Raw genomic sequence first — 18,619 nt, forward strand, 5'->3', positions numbered from 1 at the left:
TTTACAAATATGAATTGCAATATTTTATTTCAGGTAACAGGTTTGTTACAGATGGCTGCATTTTATTGCAGATCAGTGTTCATTAAATATAGGCAGCCGTATAACTCATTACTACTCATGATTTATTTATACAATAAAGAAATGCAAAATAACATAAAAATTCCATGTATTACAATCAAATTTAATAAAAGTGTAATCATGTATTTAACAATGGGAAATGAAGCAATATTAAATCTTAACTCCATTTTTAACTTTCAGTTTAAATACATTAGTCAGTTGCTAGATGGGTCTTCAAAAATATACATCTGCTGATGTAAAAAGTTGGTGCAAAACTTCAGAGTTTATGTGCCCTTCTTCATTTTCAAAAGTTACAAAGAAACTTACCACCTTTAGATAACATGAAAATTTGAGTAAAACGTTTTTTTTTTTTTTTTTGATAATAAACACATAAATAACTTTGAGGTAAAAAGAACATTGCATACAGTTAATTTAAATTTTTATAGCTTTATTAAAACACTTTTTTCAATAATAAAAGGCATACAGCCAACTGTATGAAATTTTATCTACATCAGGCTTGTGACCAAAATAGGTACAAGTACTTCTAAAACCAGATAATTTAAAAATCACTTTCAACAATCTGTAGAATGATAGAAAGTGATATTTTCTTTTCAAATTCCCAACACTTTATAATGACACAAAATGTCTAAAAACAGAAGTTATATAAAAATTACAAGTAAAATTAGAGTTTTTTTAAAATGATGATATATAAAATCAATAAGATGAATCCAATTTTTAGTTTTTAAGAATAAAATGTAAAAGCAAGTGCTGGAATTTCAAAAGAAAATGCTTTTGTGCTGCACTTATTTGCTTATTTTTCCCAGCTTAAAAATGCCTTAATAATAATAAAAAAAAAAAAAAAAAAAAAAAAAAAAAAAAACTATTGTTCACTGGATATTTTTGTATGAGCAACAATGCAAAAACGCAAGAAATAAATCAGACATTAAAATGGCAGTTTATCTTCTGTAACACAATTCACTTGGGCTGATAGAATTGTCCATTGGGTGCAAAAGAGAAAGCTTGCACATTTGTAGGGGTTTCTCATGCCTGCTGTTAAAGTTTCTTACGGCACAGTCAGGATGAGTTAAATTTTTCACGCACTTTTGCAAAAGTGTGTCAAGAAACATCCAAAAATATTTCTCTTAATCAATAAATTGTATCAAGTAGCGAATGCACACTTGAGATGAATTATAAACCACATATTCGTTGAAGTTCAAATAATGATGTGATGATGAATTTCCTTGTTCCAAGGCATTAATGGGGGTACCCAAAGGAATGGTCATGCCTAGAAAGTTAAGATACCAATAACAATCACAATATATCCAATTAAAGAAAACACACATAAGCTGTTCAAAATTACTATAATCTTTCATTTTAAATATATGTATAGGTAAACACACACATACATGTAAGGTAAAAAATATGTTAATCAAAAGACTAACTTTAACGCTTTGCACTCAGGGCCTTTTTCGCATGCACACCAGCAACTCGAGATGTTTCGCAGCCTTTTTGACGCATTTCTTATCAGTAACTTTAAATCTTTACACACACAAATTAATGTATACAATTTTATATTTTAACAGTTTACATAGCTTCACACCCTTAAAAATATAATTTCTAAAATATTTAGTCTCTGTAATTTTTCTGTGTATGATATTTCATGTATCGATGTAATTTTTCCAGGTTCATTTCTCTGAGACTTTGTAATAAGATAAGATTTATGATAAGAAAATCTTATCTCCATTTAAAGGGCTATCATTTTACTCTTCATAAGATCTAAATGTAAACAGTTATTGCCGTGCATCAAGTTTCTGCATCAAACCAAGTGGTGAGTGAGAATCACTTATCGAGTTGTGGCATCAAATCACATGGTGAGTGAGAGTCACCTCTCAAGTCGCAGTATCAAATCACATGGTGAGTGAGAATCACCTCTCGAGTGCAAAGGGTTAATTTGCAATAATCCTATTTTACAATTTAAAACTAGGTGTTACCCCTTCCACCTCAAAAATAGTTATTACTTATATTAAAAAACTGCATCATCTCATAAATAATCCATGTCATATAATTCTTGCATAATGCTTATTACACAGCTGATAAATGATAAACAAATGCAAACATGTGCAGAAATGACATTACTTTCCAGTCCACCTTATACAGTCAAAAGTCTTTAATCCGGACTCGTCGGGACTTCGTTGATTCCGAATTATCGAATTATCCGGATTATAGATCATCAATTTAAATCTGGTAAGATGGCATGCAGAAATTATAAAATTAAAAATATGAAAACGTAATTTATAAATAATGAGAAATTATGATCTAAAAGGGTAATTTTACAAAAAAAAAAAAAAAAAAAAAAAAAAAAAAAAAAGAGCTTAATATTTATTTGTTTACTTTATTAAACATTTCTTTCAACGCGCGCATGCGTAAAGTATACATTATGCATAGCCGAAATTAGAAAATTGCAACCAGAAAACTATTTGATTTGTATTCGTGATATTTATAATGACGAGGAATTTGATTTAAATCATATCAAAGAAGTACATCGAGATGAAATACTACATTTAATAAGGAATTATAAGCCAAATAAAATAAAAACATCTGCCCTGAAGATAACGATAGTGTATACAAATATACAAATCAACTTCCAGTTCATTGCATGCCGCCAAGTTCCCCCTCCTGCCCGCGCAGAGCAGCGTGAAATTGATAAACAGATTTCGGAAAGGTTAGATAAACAAAGGATATGCCTTTATCCATTTTTTGGAGCAATTCCACTTTTATTGTTTGATGGACATCGAAACATACTTTTGTTTTCGTAGATCCTTTAGGAGCTCCAGCATCGGAAATTCTATTTGACATAATCGAAAGTTCAAGCTTACTTTTATAAAATTGCTCTTACAGTCAGCCAAAAAAAAAAAAAAAAAAAAAAAAGCCGGATCCAGTTCGAAGATTAAGGAACAACGCAATCATCAACATTAACTGAAATAGACAATTAGATAATTTTAGCTTTTACCGTCCGTTATACATTAAACGCGCAGCGAAAACGTATTTTGAGCTTGTGCACACGCAAACGCGCAGTCGTAAAGGTCTTACGTGCATGCTTAAACGCCTATGCGCATGCGTAGAAAGTTTTTAGCTTTGAGGTCCGGATTATGGGTGTCCGAATTAACGACTTTTGACTGTACATATATAAAGGCAGCAAGGTTGGAAATAATGATGATGTAGAAATATTGACTGCACAGATATGTAGAATGTTGATTTATTATGAAGAGCAAATTTGGCAGCTGAGGCACATCAGATATTCATCTTTACTTTGATATTTGTGGCCACATTAACTTTGCACTCTAATTGTATCTATTCTAGAACATTTACATTTCTGATACTGTTGCGATAAGAAGACAGCAGCGAGGCAGCGTCTTAGAGGTAGAAGAAAAAGTGTACAGTTATTCAACATGGAAACTCATCAGGGGAAAGATTTCAGATCTCAAAATTTCGAGTTCAAGTCCTGAATTTGCGACATCACATCATCCGCATTATGCAAGTCATATGATATGGACTGATCTAGAAATGGCACAGCCCAGAAATATTTTTTTTTTACAATTTATAGAATAAGGAGGGGAATACCCAAACTAAAAAGCAAGGAATTAAATATATAAGAATAAAATATGAGACAAAATTACTGAACTTAAATGCTTTGCACTATTTTGTATCACTCTGCAGCATGTTCTGTCACTCCAAGCAAATTCTCTGCACTACGACACCATTCAGAATGCCATTGTTTTGATCCCAACTGCTGCTTGGGATCAACACAATTACTTTCTGACTATAAATAGGACCAAATCGAGTATGCATTGCTTTTCCTCACCTGCTGCTGCTTGAATAAACCACATCTTTCACTTTGTCTTCTTTCTCTATTATTTGAAATATAAACTGCATATACAGAAATAGTGGGGCATGTTTAACATCCCTAGTGTTGTACCAGTTTTAAGCAAAAATGTGTTTCTGAAAAACTGTTCCAGTACAAAATAAAAATGATGTTGTAAGCAACAAGCCATTGTGTTTTACACAACAGTTTTCATCTAAGCAACAGTCTTCTCAGCCATGACTAAGAAGAAAATTGGTTCTCATCTTCCACAGACACTACAATTACTCATATATATATATATGCATTTGTTGTTTGTGAGCGTATGATTTGGAAATAAACAAGCTAAACATTTAATGTACTTAATTAAACTTTTTAATGCAAAGTAAAAGGAATCTGAATGATATCAGCAGTTATTACCTCTCAATATTAACTTAAGTATTTGCTTCTTTTAGATTTTTAATTCATTTAATATGTACAATATATGGTATGAAAAGTGATGCATAAAACAAAAAGAAAATCTGAAAGGATTCATATTTTAACATTGCACCAGAGCATTTGTTAAGGGTTTTTATACTCTCTCTGAGCATCACAGTTACTAATCTCTTGAATTCCCCCCTGCTAAAACATTCTTTTTTTAGCCCAAGAGGCGCTAGCCCAGAGGGGTGATTAATTCACTTTTCAAATTGTTGCCACCAAATATTATCACCCTGTGTTATATTTAAAAAAATTACATTTAATTTAAGATATAGAAATAATGACTTTTAAGAATCTGCATAAATGTATGTATGTTTCTCGTGTTGTGATAAAAAAGCGGTACCTAGAGCCACCAAATTTTGAATTACATAATCAAATATGGGCATCTGGAAGCCCTACGATGGAATTTGTTTTATTATCGATTTTATACTTTGTAACACTTCCAATGATTTTCTGATTAACAAATTCAGCGATTTCAAAGTGAGCAATAGCAAAACTGCACGAAAAAAAACCCACATTTTTATCTCCAGCACGCCGGACCGTGTATTGGAAATTCTAAAGACATGCTCATTTTAAAATTATTTTGCGATATTGCTGTTGAATTGAATTTTATGGCTCAAGGGCAAAGAACATGACATTTAATAAATAAAGGTAACACACAAAAAGCTAAAAAAAGTCCCTTTGGGCGTAATATAAAATTTGAAAGCCTTCAGATTTTTTTTAGCTTTATTATTAAGCATTGCCTCCTTTGTACTTATGCTACATACATTCAACAGCAAAATTACAACATTTTTAAAAGCAGCATATGTTTAGAATTTCCAATACAATGTTAAGTATTGGCAATACTCTTCTATTTTTTTCAGTTTTTCTCAGTTTATGTCAGTGTTCGATTTTCTTAATAATAAGATAACTTACAAAACTTTTTTTTTTGTATTTTATTTATTTACTTTTGGTTTAAATCTTTTTTATTAAATATCACATTCTTTACACTGATGACAGATAAAGTTGAACAGCAAAATCATAAAATATTTAAAAACAGCATAGCTTTAAAATTCCTGATCTCATTAAGTACTGCCATCCATTAATACAATTATTAATAACATTATTTCCTCAAAAATTAGTGGCCTAAAATAGTTATCACAAAAAAGAAAAAGTATATAATAATTTCATTGAGCCCAGCTATTGTCATTTCATAAAAATTTTAATATTTCTGACTGGACATCTCATGATTTAAGTCAATCAAATTAAAAAGTACAAAAATATTTTTAAGAACTGCATTTATTGCTTTTCAATCGCTTGGTTAATTACTCGATAAAAGAAAGATTAAATTTGAAAGTTGACTATCTTATGCCTTACTGAATAGCAACATGCTGGCACATGGAAATAATAAATGAGGCAGTGGCAACATATTGCTTTCAAATAACTCAATTTGGGCCCGATTCATGACATTTTTAACCACAGTGTTAAGTGATTTTTACGGAATCACGTGGTACTCTGACGTCACAAGTAGTTAAATCGCAAGTATTGGTATTCTAATCAAAGCTAGCGTTAAAATTGACCGTTAAATTGACGAGACGGCTGTTAAAGTAAGGACAGGTGTCTGACCCTTCGTGTTAAATAAACAGATGATTATATTTCCGGCAATAAACATGGCGGAAGGTTTTGCGTCAGTTTTAGCTGAAGCGTATTTGGATGAAATTAGTCGAATTTCTCTGCGTCAGCAGCTAATTTTCCGTGATCGAAGCAATGCGTTCGATTTACATACAATATAGACAATGGATAATTAATTATTGTCAAGATTAATGAATTCCGGGCCCAGGAGAGTGTCGTTGGTGAGGTAAGTTCAGCTTCGCATTTTTCCATATGTTAGAATGTTAGAAAAATTACTCTTCATATTTCTTCAGAATGTGTATTTTTATTTTAATGTCACTTATTGACGATCAACTGATTGTATAAATACAAAATGAATTGCGGAATGTGCATGTGTTTGTGCAGTAAAATTATGGCCAATACTGTTTGTGATGTTTCTTTTATTATCGCAAATAGTTTATGCTGTTTGTAAAATTGTATCCTACATTTCATGTAAACTTTGTGCTGAGTTATCACAAAGGTTAAAAATGTGATGTGCCTTATTTTTATTTAATTTTACTGTACGACTGATAATTTAAAGTAGCATTCTATTTTGATTCTAATATATTGTCGCCAAATCTGTTAGTTGGCGCCAGCGTTAAAAACTTGATAGTGTGATTTAAATTATAAATAATTTTGTTTTTTTCTTTATAGTAAGATATGTATTTTTTAGGAATTTTGAAGATGTTAAGTATTAATTTAAATATTCGACAAATTGTTTTGAGACCATTATAATGCATCTATTAGTAGATCTTCATGTTGCACTTTTAAGTACACTTACTTTAAATTTATTTAAATGTGTGAACAGGAAATATGTTTTAAGTAGCTTTACAAAATTAATTATATTTTCTTATAAAAATTAAAATTTATCAGAAAATTGCATTCTTAAAAGTGTGATTAAATTCATTTAATACATGGAACTGTTATTAAATACTAGTACTTTAGATTTTAATGTTAAATTTCATGCATGCTTTTGTTAAATTTGCAAGTACATTTTAAAGAAAATCAATTTGTTCATAAATTTGTCGTGGAAGATCTCATGTTCAGCTAAATCAAATTTACTTTTGTGTGATCTTAAATTTGGCCAACGATAGTGAATTTGTTTTGGCATATTCATAATTTTGATTGGAAAACTTAGTGCTACTGTAAAAGAATGATCAACTGATTTTTACTTTATTATTGTAATGACTTGCAGGATTTTTCACAATGTGATGTTGCATACGTTTTACTCTTCTTTGTTATCAAATACATAAAAGAGTATATTCCTAATCTGATATTTCTTCTTTTGTAAGAGTGTAATATATCAATCATAATGTGATACTTGGGATTTTTTTTAGAGTACATAACAGTATTTTTTTTTTTTTTTGACATGCTAATAGAACCAGTGTATTTTATTTACTTGTTGCTTTAAAACAGGTTTTAAATCAAGGCTATTTTTTTCTGCCTACTCAGTATGCACATAAAACTTACTTAAGATATATTTTTAACAAATTAATGAGATATATGTTTTAGGTTAGCTTCTTTAATAGAAAAAGAATTAAACTAAAATGATATACCTTGAAACATTTTATTGAAAATAACGAATATCTTAGCAGTGTTGGCTAAGATTTATTCAGACCTTTTTTTTTTTTTTTTCATTTATTTTGATATTTCCATATACATTCATTTAAATAAGAATCCAGTAAAGTAAAATCATTCTCTATAAAGCTGTTGATTTATAATAGAAAAACATATAAAATTACTGCTGTATTTTAATAAGATTTCAATATAATGGAATGAATTGCACATTAAGAAAAAAAATTCTGTTTTTGCATTATTTTCACTATCTGTGTTTTGCATATGCTTGTTACAAGAGGCCATAATCTATAGATCTGTAGCTAAATGATATATTTATGTTTTTACATATGGAAATTAACTAATAAGAAGAACTGTGATTTAAGCATTGCCCTTGCAGTGGTATAGATTGAATCTTATATAGGTTATGGAATTATCATTAAATATTCAGCTAAGTGTACTATTAACAGCATATGTATGTTTTTTTCAACATTTAATGCATGTAAATTCTTACAAATTTATCAGTATTTTTTCTATGTGTTTTAAAAAGTAGCTATCAATAACAAATAATTGATTAGTAAATAATATCTGCAAATTCCGTATGTAAAAGTATTATTTTTATTTATTTATGTACGTATTATTTTTTAATTTCATTTTACCTAAATAAGGGTGAAAAAATGTTTTTGATGTGGAATTTTTACTCTACTAAATCCATACAATTTTTTTTTTCTTTTTTTTTGCCATCAGAGAACTGAAGTATTTTTTACAGCATTTTGCACTTCAATCTGAGCATTATATAATTTAAAGGTGCATGTCTTGAACCAGTATTTAAAATCATAAAGCCTTTTTTGGAAACACATGCAAAATAACATTTTTAACCAGTTTGCTACAATAATAGATGTTAAATTCCATGTAAGCAAACTTCAAATAGCAGATTTAAAATAAAAAACATGCTTTATATGCAGACATGCTATTAATTTTTTTCAGAAGTTTAAACTGTGAACTTGCTAGATATATTAAAGCGCCAGCATGCACTTATGTATTCATCATGTAAAAATTTATTGACAATTTTAGAAAATTATCTGTTGATTCAGGAAAGCTTTAGAAACTTAAAAATTACTGAAGTTGTATTCATACCAATTTGTACCCACAGCTTTAATGGCCTCTAAATAGTTTAACATGTAATGTAAATAAAAGTAATATGCTTAACTCCATCAGTACTGAAATGCCATAGCTGAGAAATTAAGAATTATCATACAAATAGAGCACTGAGAGACGTATAATTTTTATATGACACATGAAATTACCTTGAATTCTAAAAGGAAAAAAGTTAAATAACTATGAAAGCATGATTATAAATCCAGTACAACCTCATAAAAATTTAAACATACAGCTGCGAGGAATTTATTGTCAAAAAATAGATTTTGAGATGCTTAACATTATGCATGTATTTAAAAGTAAAAATTGAAAATTCAATAAAGAAAGTATTTTTAAATAATATACAAATGTGAAATATACTATATGAAAATGTTTTAGAAATATTCAAAATAACTTAAATCATATGAGAAATTTGGCAGTTTAAAAAAAATACAAGAAAGAAGCTGAACTGCAGAGAAAAGAAGGGGGGAAAAAAGCCACACATCTTTATATGAATGCAAAAAATCAGAAGTTTGGATACCCTAGAATGTTAAATAATAACGTTTTAGCGAACACCGCTAAAGAGCCAAAAATGGCACCCCAAACCTGAAATACAACCCTAAAGCGTGGCTACGATACGAGGCCCACGCTTGAACATGGCTGATGAGTCAACCTGTGTCTCTAGTAGCTGTAATATGATTGGCTTATTTTAACGAAGTTTCCCAACTCTCGAATGAAGGTTGCTTACCGTAAGGATTCCTCCGACGGTTGTTGTCACGAATGCCAATTTAACCAACAGTCCTTACGGTTACTGGAGCTGTGAAATTTAGCGGTCGTCCATTAAGAGAAGATCATTAGTTACGCTCTTTGTCATGAATAGGGCCCTTTGTGGATTAAAATTACATTTTGCTGAATGGCAACAGTTTGGCACACTGGAGATAAAAATGCTTTACTTTGAACAGTATCAGCACTCCTCACTTTCAATTTGGTGCGTTTGTTAAACAAAATTTTATTAAATTTGTGCAAAATTTGAAAGAAATCAAAAACAAATTCAAAATTCAAAATTAAAGCTATGAGGTGCCTATGATCGGATAACAGACATTGTGTACTAAAAATTCAGTAACTAGGGATGCCATCAATTTTCACAATGCAAGGAACACACAAACAGATTCTTCATTATTTAATTCTTTAAGTAATACTTAACATTTAATGGCAACAATCAGAAAAGTGATTTTCGAGACTGAAAACACATAATTGGAGGGGGGAGGGCACAAAAAGGGAGAAAGCATTTCTTGTGCTTGAGCTTTAACATCAACAGCAGAAGGAAGAAATGGGTATAAAACTCATTCTAGTTTATAAAGAAATAATCCATTTTTTTCACGGTCCAGCTTTTAAAAGGATCTTTATAATTAAAAAAACATACACATCACCCTAAATTTTAATATATTATTCAGACAGATATTGCATGATAGAATGTTTGATCAAAAAACAGCAACCTTTTTATTCCATTTAGTAAGATATTAACCTCTCAAATTAATGAAATAAAAAGTAGAATCTTTTCTTTTCTCACCTTGCCAATAAACACTCATTGCTGGATCTGGCTGCCTGTGTCCAACAGCTTTGACACTGTCATATTTTGCTGAAGCATCTACTTCCAAATTATTTACCTCTTGCACATCACCTAAAGCAACCTAATAATCATAAAAATATTAAAATAAAAAATAACTTTGAATCATAAATCAACTGAATGAAAAGATTACCAATTTTACTGGACCTTTTTTCAATATATGGGTAGTCCGTCCCCTTCCTTAAAATTAAATACTATGCCCTAGATACTAAAACTATGCCTTAAGTAATTAGGTGAGATAATACATTATGTCAAACACTCCAGGGCAATCCATTTTTTTTAGAAGAAATGCTTCAGTTCAGCTTTCTAATGGGCATAGTTTGTTTTATCGTCGAGGATTGACATTTTGACAACCAGCTAATTTTCACCAAACTTATCCATTTGATCACTGGTAGTCATATAGAGAACATTTATTAATAACACCATCATTTATGAAAATGTCTTTTAAATGAGTATTTGCAATACTTATGAAAGTGTATTCAAGGGTGAGTTAATTGTTTCTTTACTAATGTAAGCATAGGTAAACAATCTTTCCTCCACACTTCAAGAAAACGATTCAATATACAATATATATGTAAATATTTATATTAAGTGTAATAAGAGCTAAAAAGTTAAACTTAAAAAAATACTCAGCATTCTTATTCTTTTACTTCATTGAAGTTTCTGGTGCACTGAACTGCCTTAACTAAAGAATTTTTTTTAAATGAATAACATATTTCAATTTCAAAAATTTCATGGCATACAAAACTGTTCTCTCTCAATTTGAACTCCACTTCATAACATATTCAACAGAGTTAAAAAAAATAATGTATTCCATGCATAACTTATGCTTTTACAATGCAATTTTCGTTTAACCCTCTAATTGACACCAGTTTTTGGATCTGTCATGAAGACCTGTATTTAAATAACATTTATTAGCTAAAGTTGTATAATTATTTATTTTAGTCTCTATTTTCATAAACTTCAGATGATATTTTCATTATTAAAGAAAGCAAAATAGCTTAAATTATAAGCTAATATATAAACTAAAAAAAAAAAAATAAGAGCCCTAATGGGCCAAGCCGGCAGTGCCCGAAATATACTTTCTTCATTGTGGGCCCCGCGGTGCGTAAGCATATGCCCTGAACAAGTGGTCAGCTTGTCTCAGGCCCCCCAGTGTTTAATCCCCAAGCAAACTTGGTACTCATTTTATCGACCCAAGTGTTGAAAGGCTAAGTCGACCTTGCCCAGCCTGGGAATCGAGCCCCGGACCTGGTGCTGCTGCGCGATACGCTATCAAGCTAATATATACCAAATGACAAAAAATCTCATGACTAGATAAAGGCAGTCACGCTGTTCAAGGGTTTTAAACACACTACACAAATACATAGATGAGAATTTGCTCATGCTGTTTGACAAACAATGATCAGTTACTTAATTAATCAATACACAGCTGCTCTTCATAAACTTAGAATGAACTGAACTTTAATTGTATTAGAAAGAAACATATTCTAGAGCATCATGGAAGAAAATAACAAAAATAAAAACATTTGTTCATATGATACACACTTCAACTCATAATTTGATAACTCAACAAAATTATTAATATTTTCAAGACTGTAGCTGTGAGCACAGCACAACCATCAAAGCTATATTAATAAACCATGTTTAGGCATAAATAAGAAAATAATAACAATAATAAAAGTATACAGTTTAGGTAAGCAAGTATTTAAATGTTACACATATACACCACAAGACAGACAACCAGTTTAAGGATACCAGTGCCACATATTTCGGAGAAAACACAAACAATTACAAAAGAAAACAGGAAAATTCCCAACATATTTTTGAGAAAAAGTAAACAATAATAAACAAACCTTTCCTCCTAGAATTATTTAAAAGAATATATATATATTGTTGTGTGCCTACAGGTTCGTAATTAATTGAATGCACAAGTCCGATGAAAAGTGAATAAAATTTTCGATACTATTCGGTTTTGATGGCCTTAAAAAATTGCCAAACTATTGTTGATGACAGTGCTGCCAAAAATAATTGTGGCAACCCTAACGCAAGAAAGGAAGTATAATAGTAAATAACTATCTAAGATTGATGTTTTAATTTAGATGAAAAGTTAAATACTTTTTATCATTTTAATTTATATAAAAAAGGCTAAACATGGCTGAATGGAAGCATAAGAGAAAATAACTTTTTCAGATCATAATTATAATTTATATAAAAATTGCTAAACATAACTGAATGGATGCCTGCATCGTTATTTCGCTACCGAGTTATTGTTTAATTTCATCTCGTTGGTTGTACAAACATAATTTTCTATAATGAATGATTCCTTTTTGAAAAAATTCTCGGCAAAGTGCAGAATCGCCCACTTATTTGTTTGCTGCTTTTTACAACGGTAAAAACAATTGGATTTTTGTCAATTTTCTTTTACTTTTTAAGTGAAAATAGGTCAATGCATACATAGATAAAATCAAGGGTGAGCGCAGTGTCATTATTGTGCAATTCTGGAGGGGGTTAAGTGAAAATAGGTCGATGTGTACATGGATCGCGAGTATGTGCAATTCTTAAAAACGCATCAAGCAGTGGGTGATTCTGCACTTTATCTAAAATTCTATTGCATACTTTTCGTCATGGGCAATTCCGAAATTGTTAAATCCATAGGATATCAAAAAAGAATTTTCAATTAAAAAAGGATTTAAAAATTAAACCAGTATTTCAGTGGCGTCTTAAGAAATATAGTACGTAAACTATCTTCTACTGTGATAAGAATCATTGGCCCTACAATACCAGCGCTTTTAAGCAGCGCGTGTGGCCCATAGCGAACGGGATTGCCTAATACGCGTGGCGTTCAACGTGTCAAAATGTTAAATACCCATGCTCCTGTATTTTTATTTTCCCGGCATCGCTTTCTCTTCAAATATGTCTTGTGCTGCATTGCAGGGGGGGGGGAAAAACAAACAAACAAAAAAAAAAAAAAAAAAAAAAAATTCTCTAAAATAGGTATATAAATACAAAATCCAAAACAATATACTTAAATGGTAAAAAAATAGTGTTAAGCGAATGAAACATAAAACACGGTTAATTAATTTTTTTAAATTATCATATGAGTAAACATCTATTTCAATGTAAGTTTTTTTTTTTTTTTCCTTTTTCTTTTTCGGTGTGTGTGTGTGCTAATGTTTTAATTCCATGGACAGACATATTTTTTGTTCAGTAATTCTGACTAACATATCAATTGAAGACATTTTGCTTTCAATAACCTCTCTGTCACTTTCTTAACTACTGGTAGCAGATTTTTTGGATCTACAATCATACTACAGATTTCACCATCTGTTAGTTGATTGACGATTGGGCATTGGCATTGCAATGAAAAACTTTTGTTATATCATCTTCATTTATTACCGCTTCTCCACTTTTCATTACAAAATCCATTAACTGGAAAACTTTGGCTTGCGATATCGAAATCCTTCTATTTCACAGCTACCCTCTTCATCACCCTCACAAGACATATGGTAGCTGGCCATAAATTATGCTAAGCATTTTATAAAGTAATTGGAGACACATCCTCCCACGATCTTGCAATGCTCCACATATCACATTTTATGCTAAAATATTAAAAAAATTCTTGAATAATCTTTGGCAATATTCATGAAATTTAATGTGGATTTTAGAAATGCTACTTTATCTTTGCATTTCAGCAAAAACACTATTCCGATATCCATAGGCTGAATCATGAATAGGGAAAGAATAATATGGATACATTTTTTTTTTCACTAAAACTTTAAGTGAAGTATCAGCCCAACAGTTGTCTATAATCAGGACATTTTTTCTGTTGTCGGAGAAACCAAACGAATTCAAATGCTGCAAAGCCTCGGGTATGAATTGATTTTCAAACCAATCATCATTAATGCTTGTATCATCCATGCTCTTTTATTTGCATGATATATAATGGGGGAAATCTTTACTTCTTTAAATGCTCGAGGTTGTATATTTTTTTGGATTATAAAAAGTTTACACTTGTGCTTTCCTACAGCATTTGTGCATGCTAAAATTGTTATTCTCTCCTTGGATTCTTTGACATCAGTTGGAGTGTTTTCTGTAAAAGCTGCCAAGGTATTTAGCGGTACCATATTGTCAGAAAAGACCAGTTTCACCAGTGTTGTAAATTTGTTCTGGAGATAATTTTCACTAAGAATTAGTCTGCAAATAGTTCATCAGCTTCCGTATCAGCTGAAGGTTTTCCACCTGAAAATTTTATCTGCTTTATACCATGGTGATTTTAAAATTTGGTTAACCAACTTGTCGAATTTGTGCACTCAGTTTTTTAAGTTCATTACTTCATGAAATATTTTTGCTTGAGCCATTAGCATTGGAACCATCAAGGGCATGCTCTCGCTGCAATGCTGTCTGAACTATTCAATCATCACTTTTGGTGTAACAACTTTTTCTGTTATTCACTGAGAGTGGGGTGTCAGACTAGCATTAGCATTGGACCACTCAATAGTACGCTCTTGCTGGGAAACTGTCTGACCCCATCAATCATCACTTTTGGCATAACAAATAATTTTCCGTTATTCACTGGAAATGGGGTGTCGGACTCTACAAAAAATTCAAAAAGTTCCATTTTCTGTTTTCTTATGTCATATACAGTTGACTTTCCAATGCCATGCTCCTTCCATAATTTTAAGACAGATATACCTTTATCCATTTTTTGCAGCATTTCCACTTTTTATTTAATGGACACATGCTTTCACTTGGTAGATCCTGTTGCAGCTCCAGAAGTAGTAATTCTTTTGGACATAATCAAAAGTTCAACCTTTAATTTTAATAAAACTGCTGCAATAAATAACAAAGTTGGACCAAATCAATGCAGTCTCTGTGGATCCTACCAAGTGCCTCCCTAGGTTCTAAATTTTTTGCTTCCCTTAAATTTTGAATCCCAGAGATTTCCCTAAATTCTAAAAATTTTGTCTTCAATAAATTCTGCTGCCCAGTGTAGCTATACAAGCTCTGGCACCAATTCTGGGTTTATGTGAATAACAAATCAGTTATTCTTAATTCAAATACCGCTAAACGTAATCTTTTGGCTTATGAATATCATTAACAAAATCTACTTTTAGCACATGGAAAGAAATTTTTGTTAAATTTTTCCTCGGCAACATTTCTTAGCAGATTTAACCGAAGGTTACTATTATCTTCTTTATTCAATTACTAATATAAAAAAATTGTACAGGCTTTGCTGAATGAACTTGTACTCGAGTTGTCACGTGTTAATAAAACAAAACACAATTAACAATTCTTTCGGTTTTTATCTTTGATATAAAATAACTGTAGGTGTAAAATCAGCAATGTTTCTATGTAGAACATTTGGTTTCAGATGTATGCCAAGCAGATACGCAGCTACATAGCCAAATTATTAATCACACAAATTTATGCTAAAATGATTATTTCTTCAATAACAAGATATTTTATTTAATGCAAAAGTGAAATTAAGAACCGGGACTCTTTACGTGTTTTATTATGGAGAGGGGGGAATTAAATGCACATGCATAAAGCATATATAAAAAAAAAAAGGAAGGGAGGAGTTATTAGTGTCTCTGAAGGTCAGGATTTTAGACCATTCTGGATATTGGACTTTGTACAATATGTATGCTAATTATTAGGTATATGTACATAATCCATTACAGATGTATAATAAATAAAAATTATTTTTATAAAAATCTGTGTTGATTGGTTTTTGTTTATTTCCCATGAATTAGTATTTCTTCATAATAACTAATGGAGTCCAAAAGCTCTCATCTTGCCTTTGAACTGCAAATCAAATTTTGACCAAATTTGCTTATTGCTTACATTGTAACCGTAGTCTAATGATGTAAAATTCAATTCTATATCTATGTGGTATCCGTTCGTGCAACACAACCACCAGAGGGCCTCACCCTATGTGCCATCAGTGAGAGCGAGGTGAAAGAGGAGTATGATATACACAGACAGTCTTCTATCCCATGCGAAGGTGGTATATTGAACTGCATATACGACAGCAAGTGCGAGTAGGCACTAAGCTGCTATGTTATAAAATTGGTAAGTGATAATGCGAAAACCTGTTTGTATCAAATGGCACTGTGACTCAATTTAATGTACCTTCTGTGCTCTTTCTGTTAATTTTATTAAATGTTTTGTGGTGTGGAAAATGTTGGACTTGTTAATTGACCCTAGCAAAGCGTCTTCAACTTCCCTACCACAGAAAATCTGCGGGCTTGGCCGGGATACTTCAGAGAAGGTACTGTTAACACTTTGCTTTATTTCTTTTTTGAAGAGAGAGATACTTTTGTTTCGTTTTTAAAATGAATTTTTTAAATAATTTAAAGAAAAGTGATTTAATAGTAATTGCGGAACAAATCAGAGAGACTGTTCCAGAAAATGCTAAAAAATATGAGATTAGAAAACAAAATTCTGATGCCCTTAAAACGAATTTGTTCGTGGCCTTGTCAAATCGATCGCCGAGGATTGGATGACTACAACAAGTAATGAACACTATCTGTTAGAGAGTGAACGTCAAATTCAGAAGCAGCTTAAGCTAGAAAATTTAAAATCACAATCATTATCAGGTGATAGAAGAAACACGCAGACTAGTGTTGAAGATATCATTAAAAGCATCAAAACACTAACTATTACTATATCCCAGAAACTGGAAGCTCTACATTTGTTTTTTCAGTCACTTGAGAAAGCTTTTACTACTAAAAGTGGACCAGTGGAGTTAAAATCAGAAGTGTTGATTAATTTATTAGATGATAAATGTAATAATGTTTTAACGTATGTTTCTGAACAAGAGATAGTGGATTATGATAAATTAAAAGCATTAATATTGAAAGAATTTCAGCCAACACCGCGTGAATGTTTGAACAATCAGGCATGAAAGTGCAAGTTCGCAAAAAAAGCTGAACGACACGTGGACACAAAAACTAAATACGCACGCGCGACCCATACAACACTCTAACATACATATTTATGTTATATATTACTGCCCATTTCCAGGCAATGACAAGTTTTAGAGATAATATATATATATAACTGTTACTACAGCTTTCAATTATCTTCACTTTCAGTTCAATAAACAGTACTTTATATAACACCAGAAAAAGTAGTCATATGAGATAATATAGTTACAAAATAATATAACATATAGTTAAAGGAGGAATTTAAAAAAATAACTATTTTGTCTGTCTCACTCGATCCTGGTTAAAAATTTTTTAGGGAAAAAGCTTTTTCTTTTTTGCTACTTTTGCAGCCAACTTCTCTAATTTCCGTTTGCGAGCTAGTCTCAATTTCTTTTCAGCAGCTTTTATACAATCCATTGATACTTTTTTTATTTTCTTCTTTATTTTCCAGCAATGTTTAATTGCTTTTTTTTTTTTTAGATTCTCTTTCCTCCTTTTTTACCTCTAGCTCTTCTTTGTACAGTTTATGAGCATTCCTTAAATTTTTACATAGAGCTTTGTGTACTGGAAAATGCATGTGTTATCCGTATGTCCAACAGATAGCGCTAGCACCAATCGCTGAAATTATTGAAGTCAACTCTTGTTCGACGGTTGCTAGCTTATCTTTGATTCGATATTCGTATGAATTTAGTTCCGTCTTTCCACATAAACCCCACCTATTTTGCCTTGATGTAAAACAACGTATTTCACAATATCTGGCATGATGGAAAGTTTTTTTTACAAAGAAAAGAGCGTGTCCTCCGTTTACCCTCCCCACACATTTGCAGGTCATGATTTCTCAAGCATTCTACATCGATCTCAGAAACAGCCCGGGTGACGTTCAAAAAAGCGGAATTCCGCGAAAACACGGAAAACTTTCATGCCTGAACAATTTAAAAAATGCACAGAGACATTCATCTGAATTGCATGTTCAGTTCACGTCTCGAATCAGTGAAACTTTCAATTACTATTGTAAGTTAAGAGAGGTAGATGATTTTAAAAAATTGTGTGATCTTATTGTATCTAAGTTGTATGAAACTCTTGATTCTAAAACAAAGGAACATATTAGTGTTTGGGAGGGCCAGAGTTGATTCCAACCAAATCAGTTGGGGAGAAAATGTGATTTATTTTATTCATCCAGGGGTAAATCTTTAACTGATACCAGCAACACACAAATCGAAACTCCAGAAAAGAAAATAAAAAGCCTAAATTTTCCAGAAACAATCTTAGAAAAGCTCAGAGCAATTTCAAGGATTCAGGGAAACTTGTAAATCAGAATAGTAGTAAAACAGAACGTATTTGCTATGT

At 31.2% G+C, this 18,619-nt stretch overlaps 1 protein-coding gene across 3 annotated transcripts in view; it reads right to left on the reverse strand.

Moving 5' to 3' along the window:
* Positions 1 to 18,619, reverse strand: part of LOC118190076 (poly [ADP-ribose] polymerase tankyrase-like) — a 346,106-nt gene continuing 327,487 nt past the window's right edge. For all 3 annotated transcript variants that reach the window (XM_085816925.1, XM_085816923.1, XM_085816924.1), the window contains 2 exons: positions 10,284 to 10,404; positions 1 to 1,342 (listed from right to left, as the gene is read on the reverse strand). In XM_085816925.1, coding sequence (XP_085673051.1) covers positions 1,200 to 1,342; positions 10,284 to 10,404 — 264 coding nt within the window. In that variant the 3' untranslated portion in view covers positions 1 to 1,199. The remainder of the gene's footprint in view (positions 1,343 to 10,283; positions 10,405 to 18,619) is intronic.

Source organism: Stegodyphus dumicola, chromosome 5 (assembly GCF_044657685.1).
Source record: "Stegodyphus dumicola isolate Sdum_Otavi_A_Nest chromosome 5, ASM4465768v1".
Lineage (NCBI taxonomy): Eukaryota > Metazoa > Arthropoda > Arachnida > Araneae > Eresidae > Stegodyphus > Stegodyphus dumicola.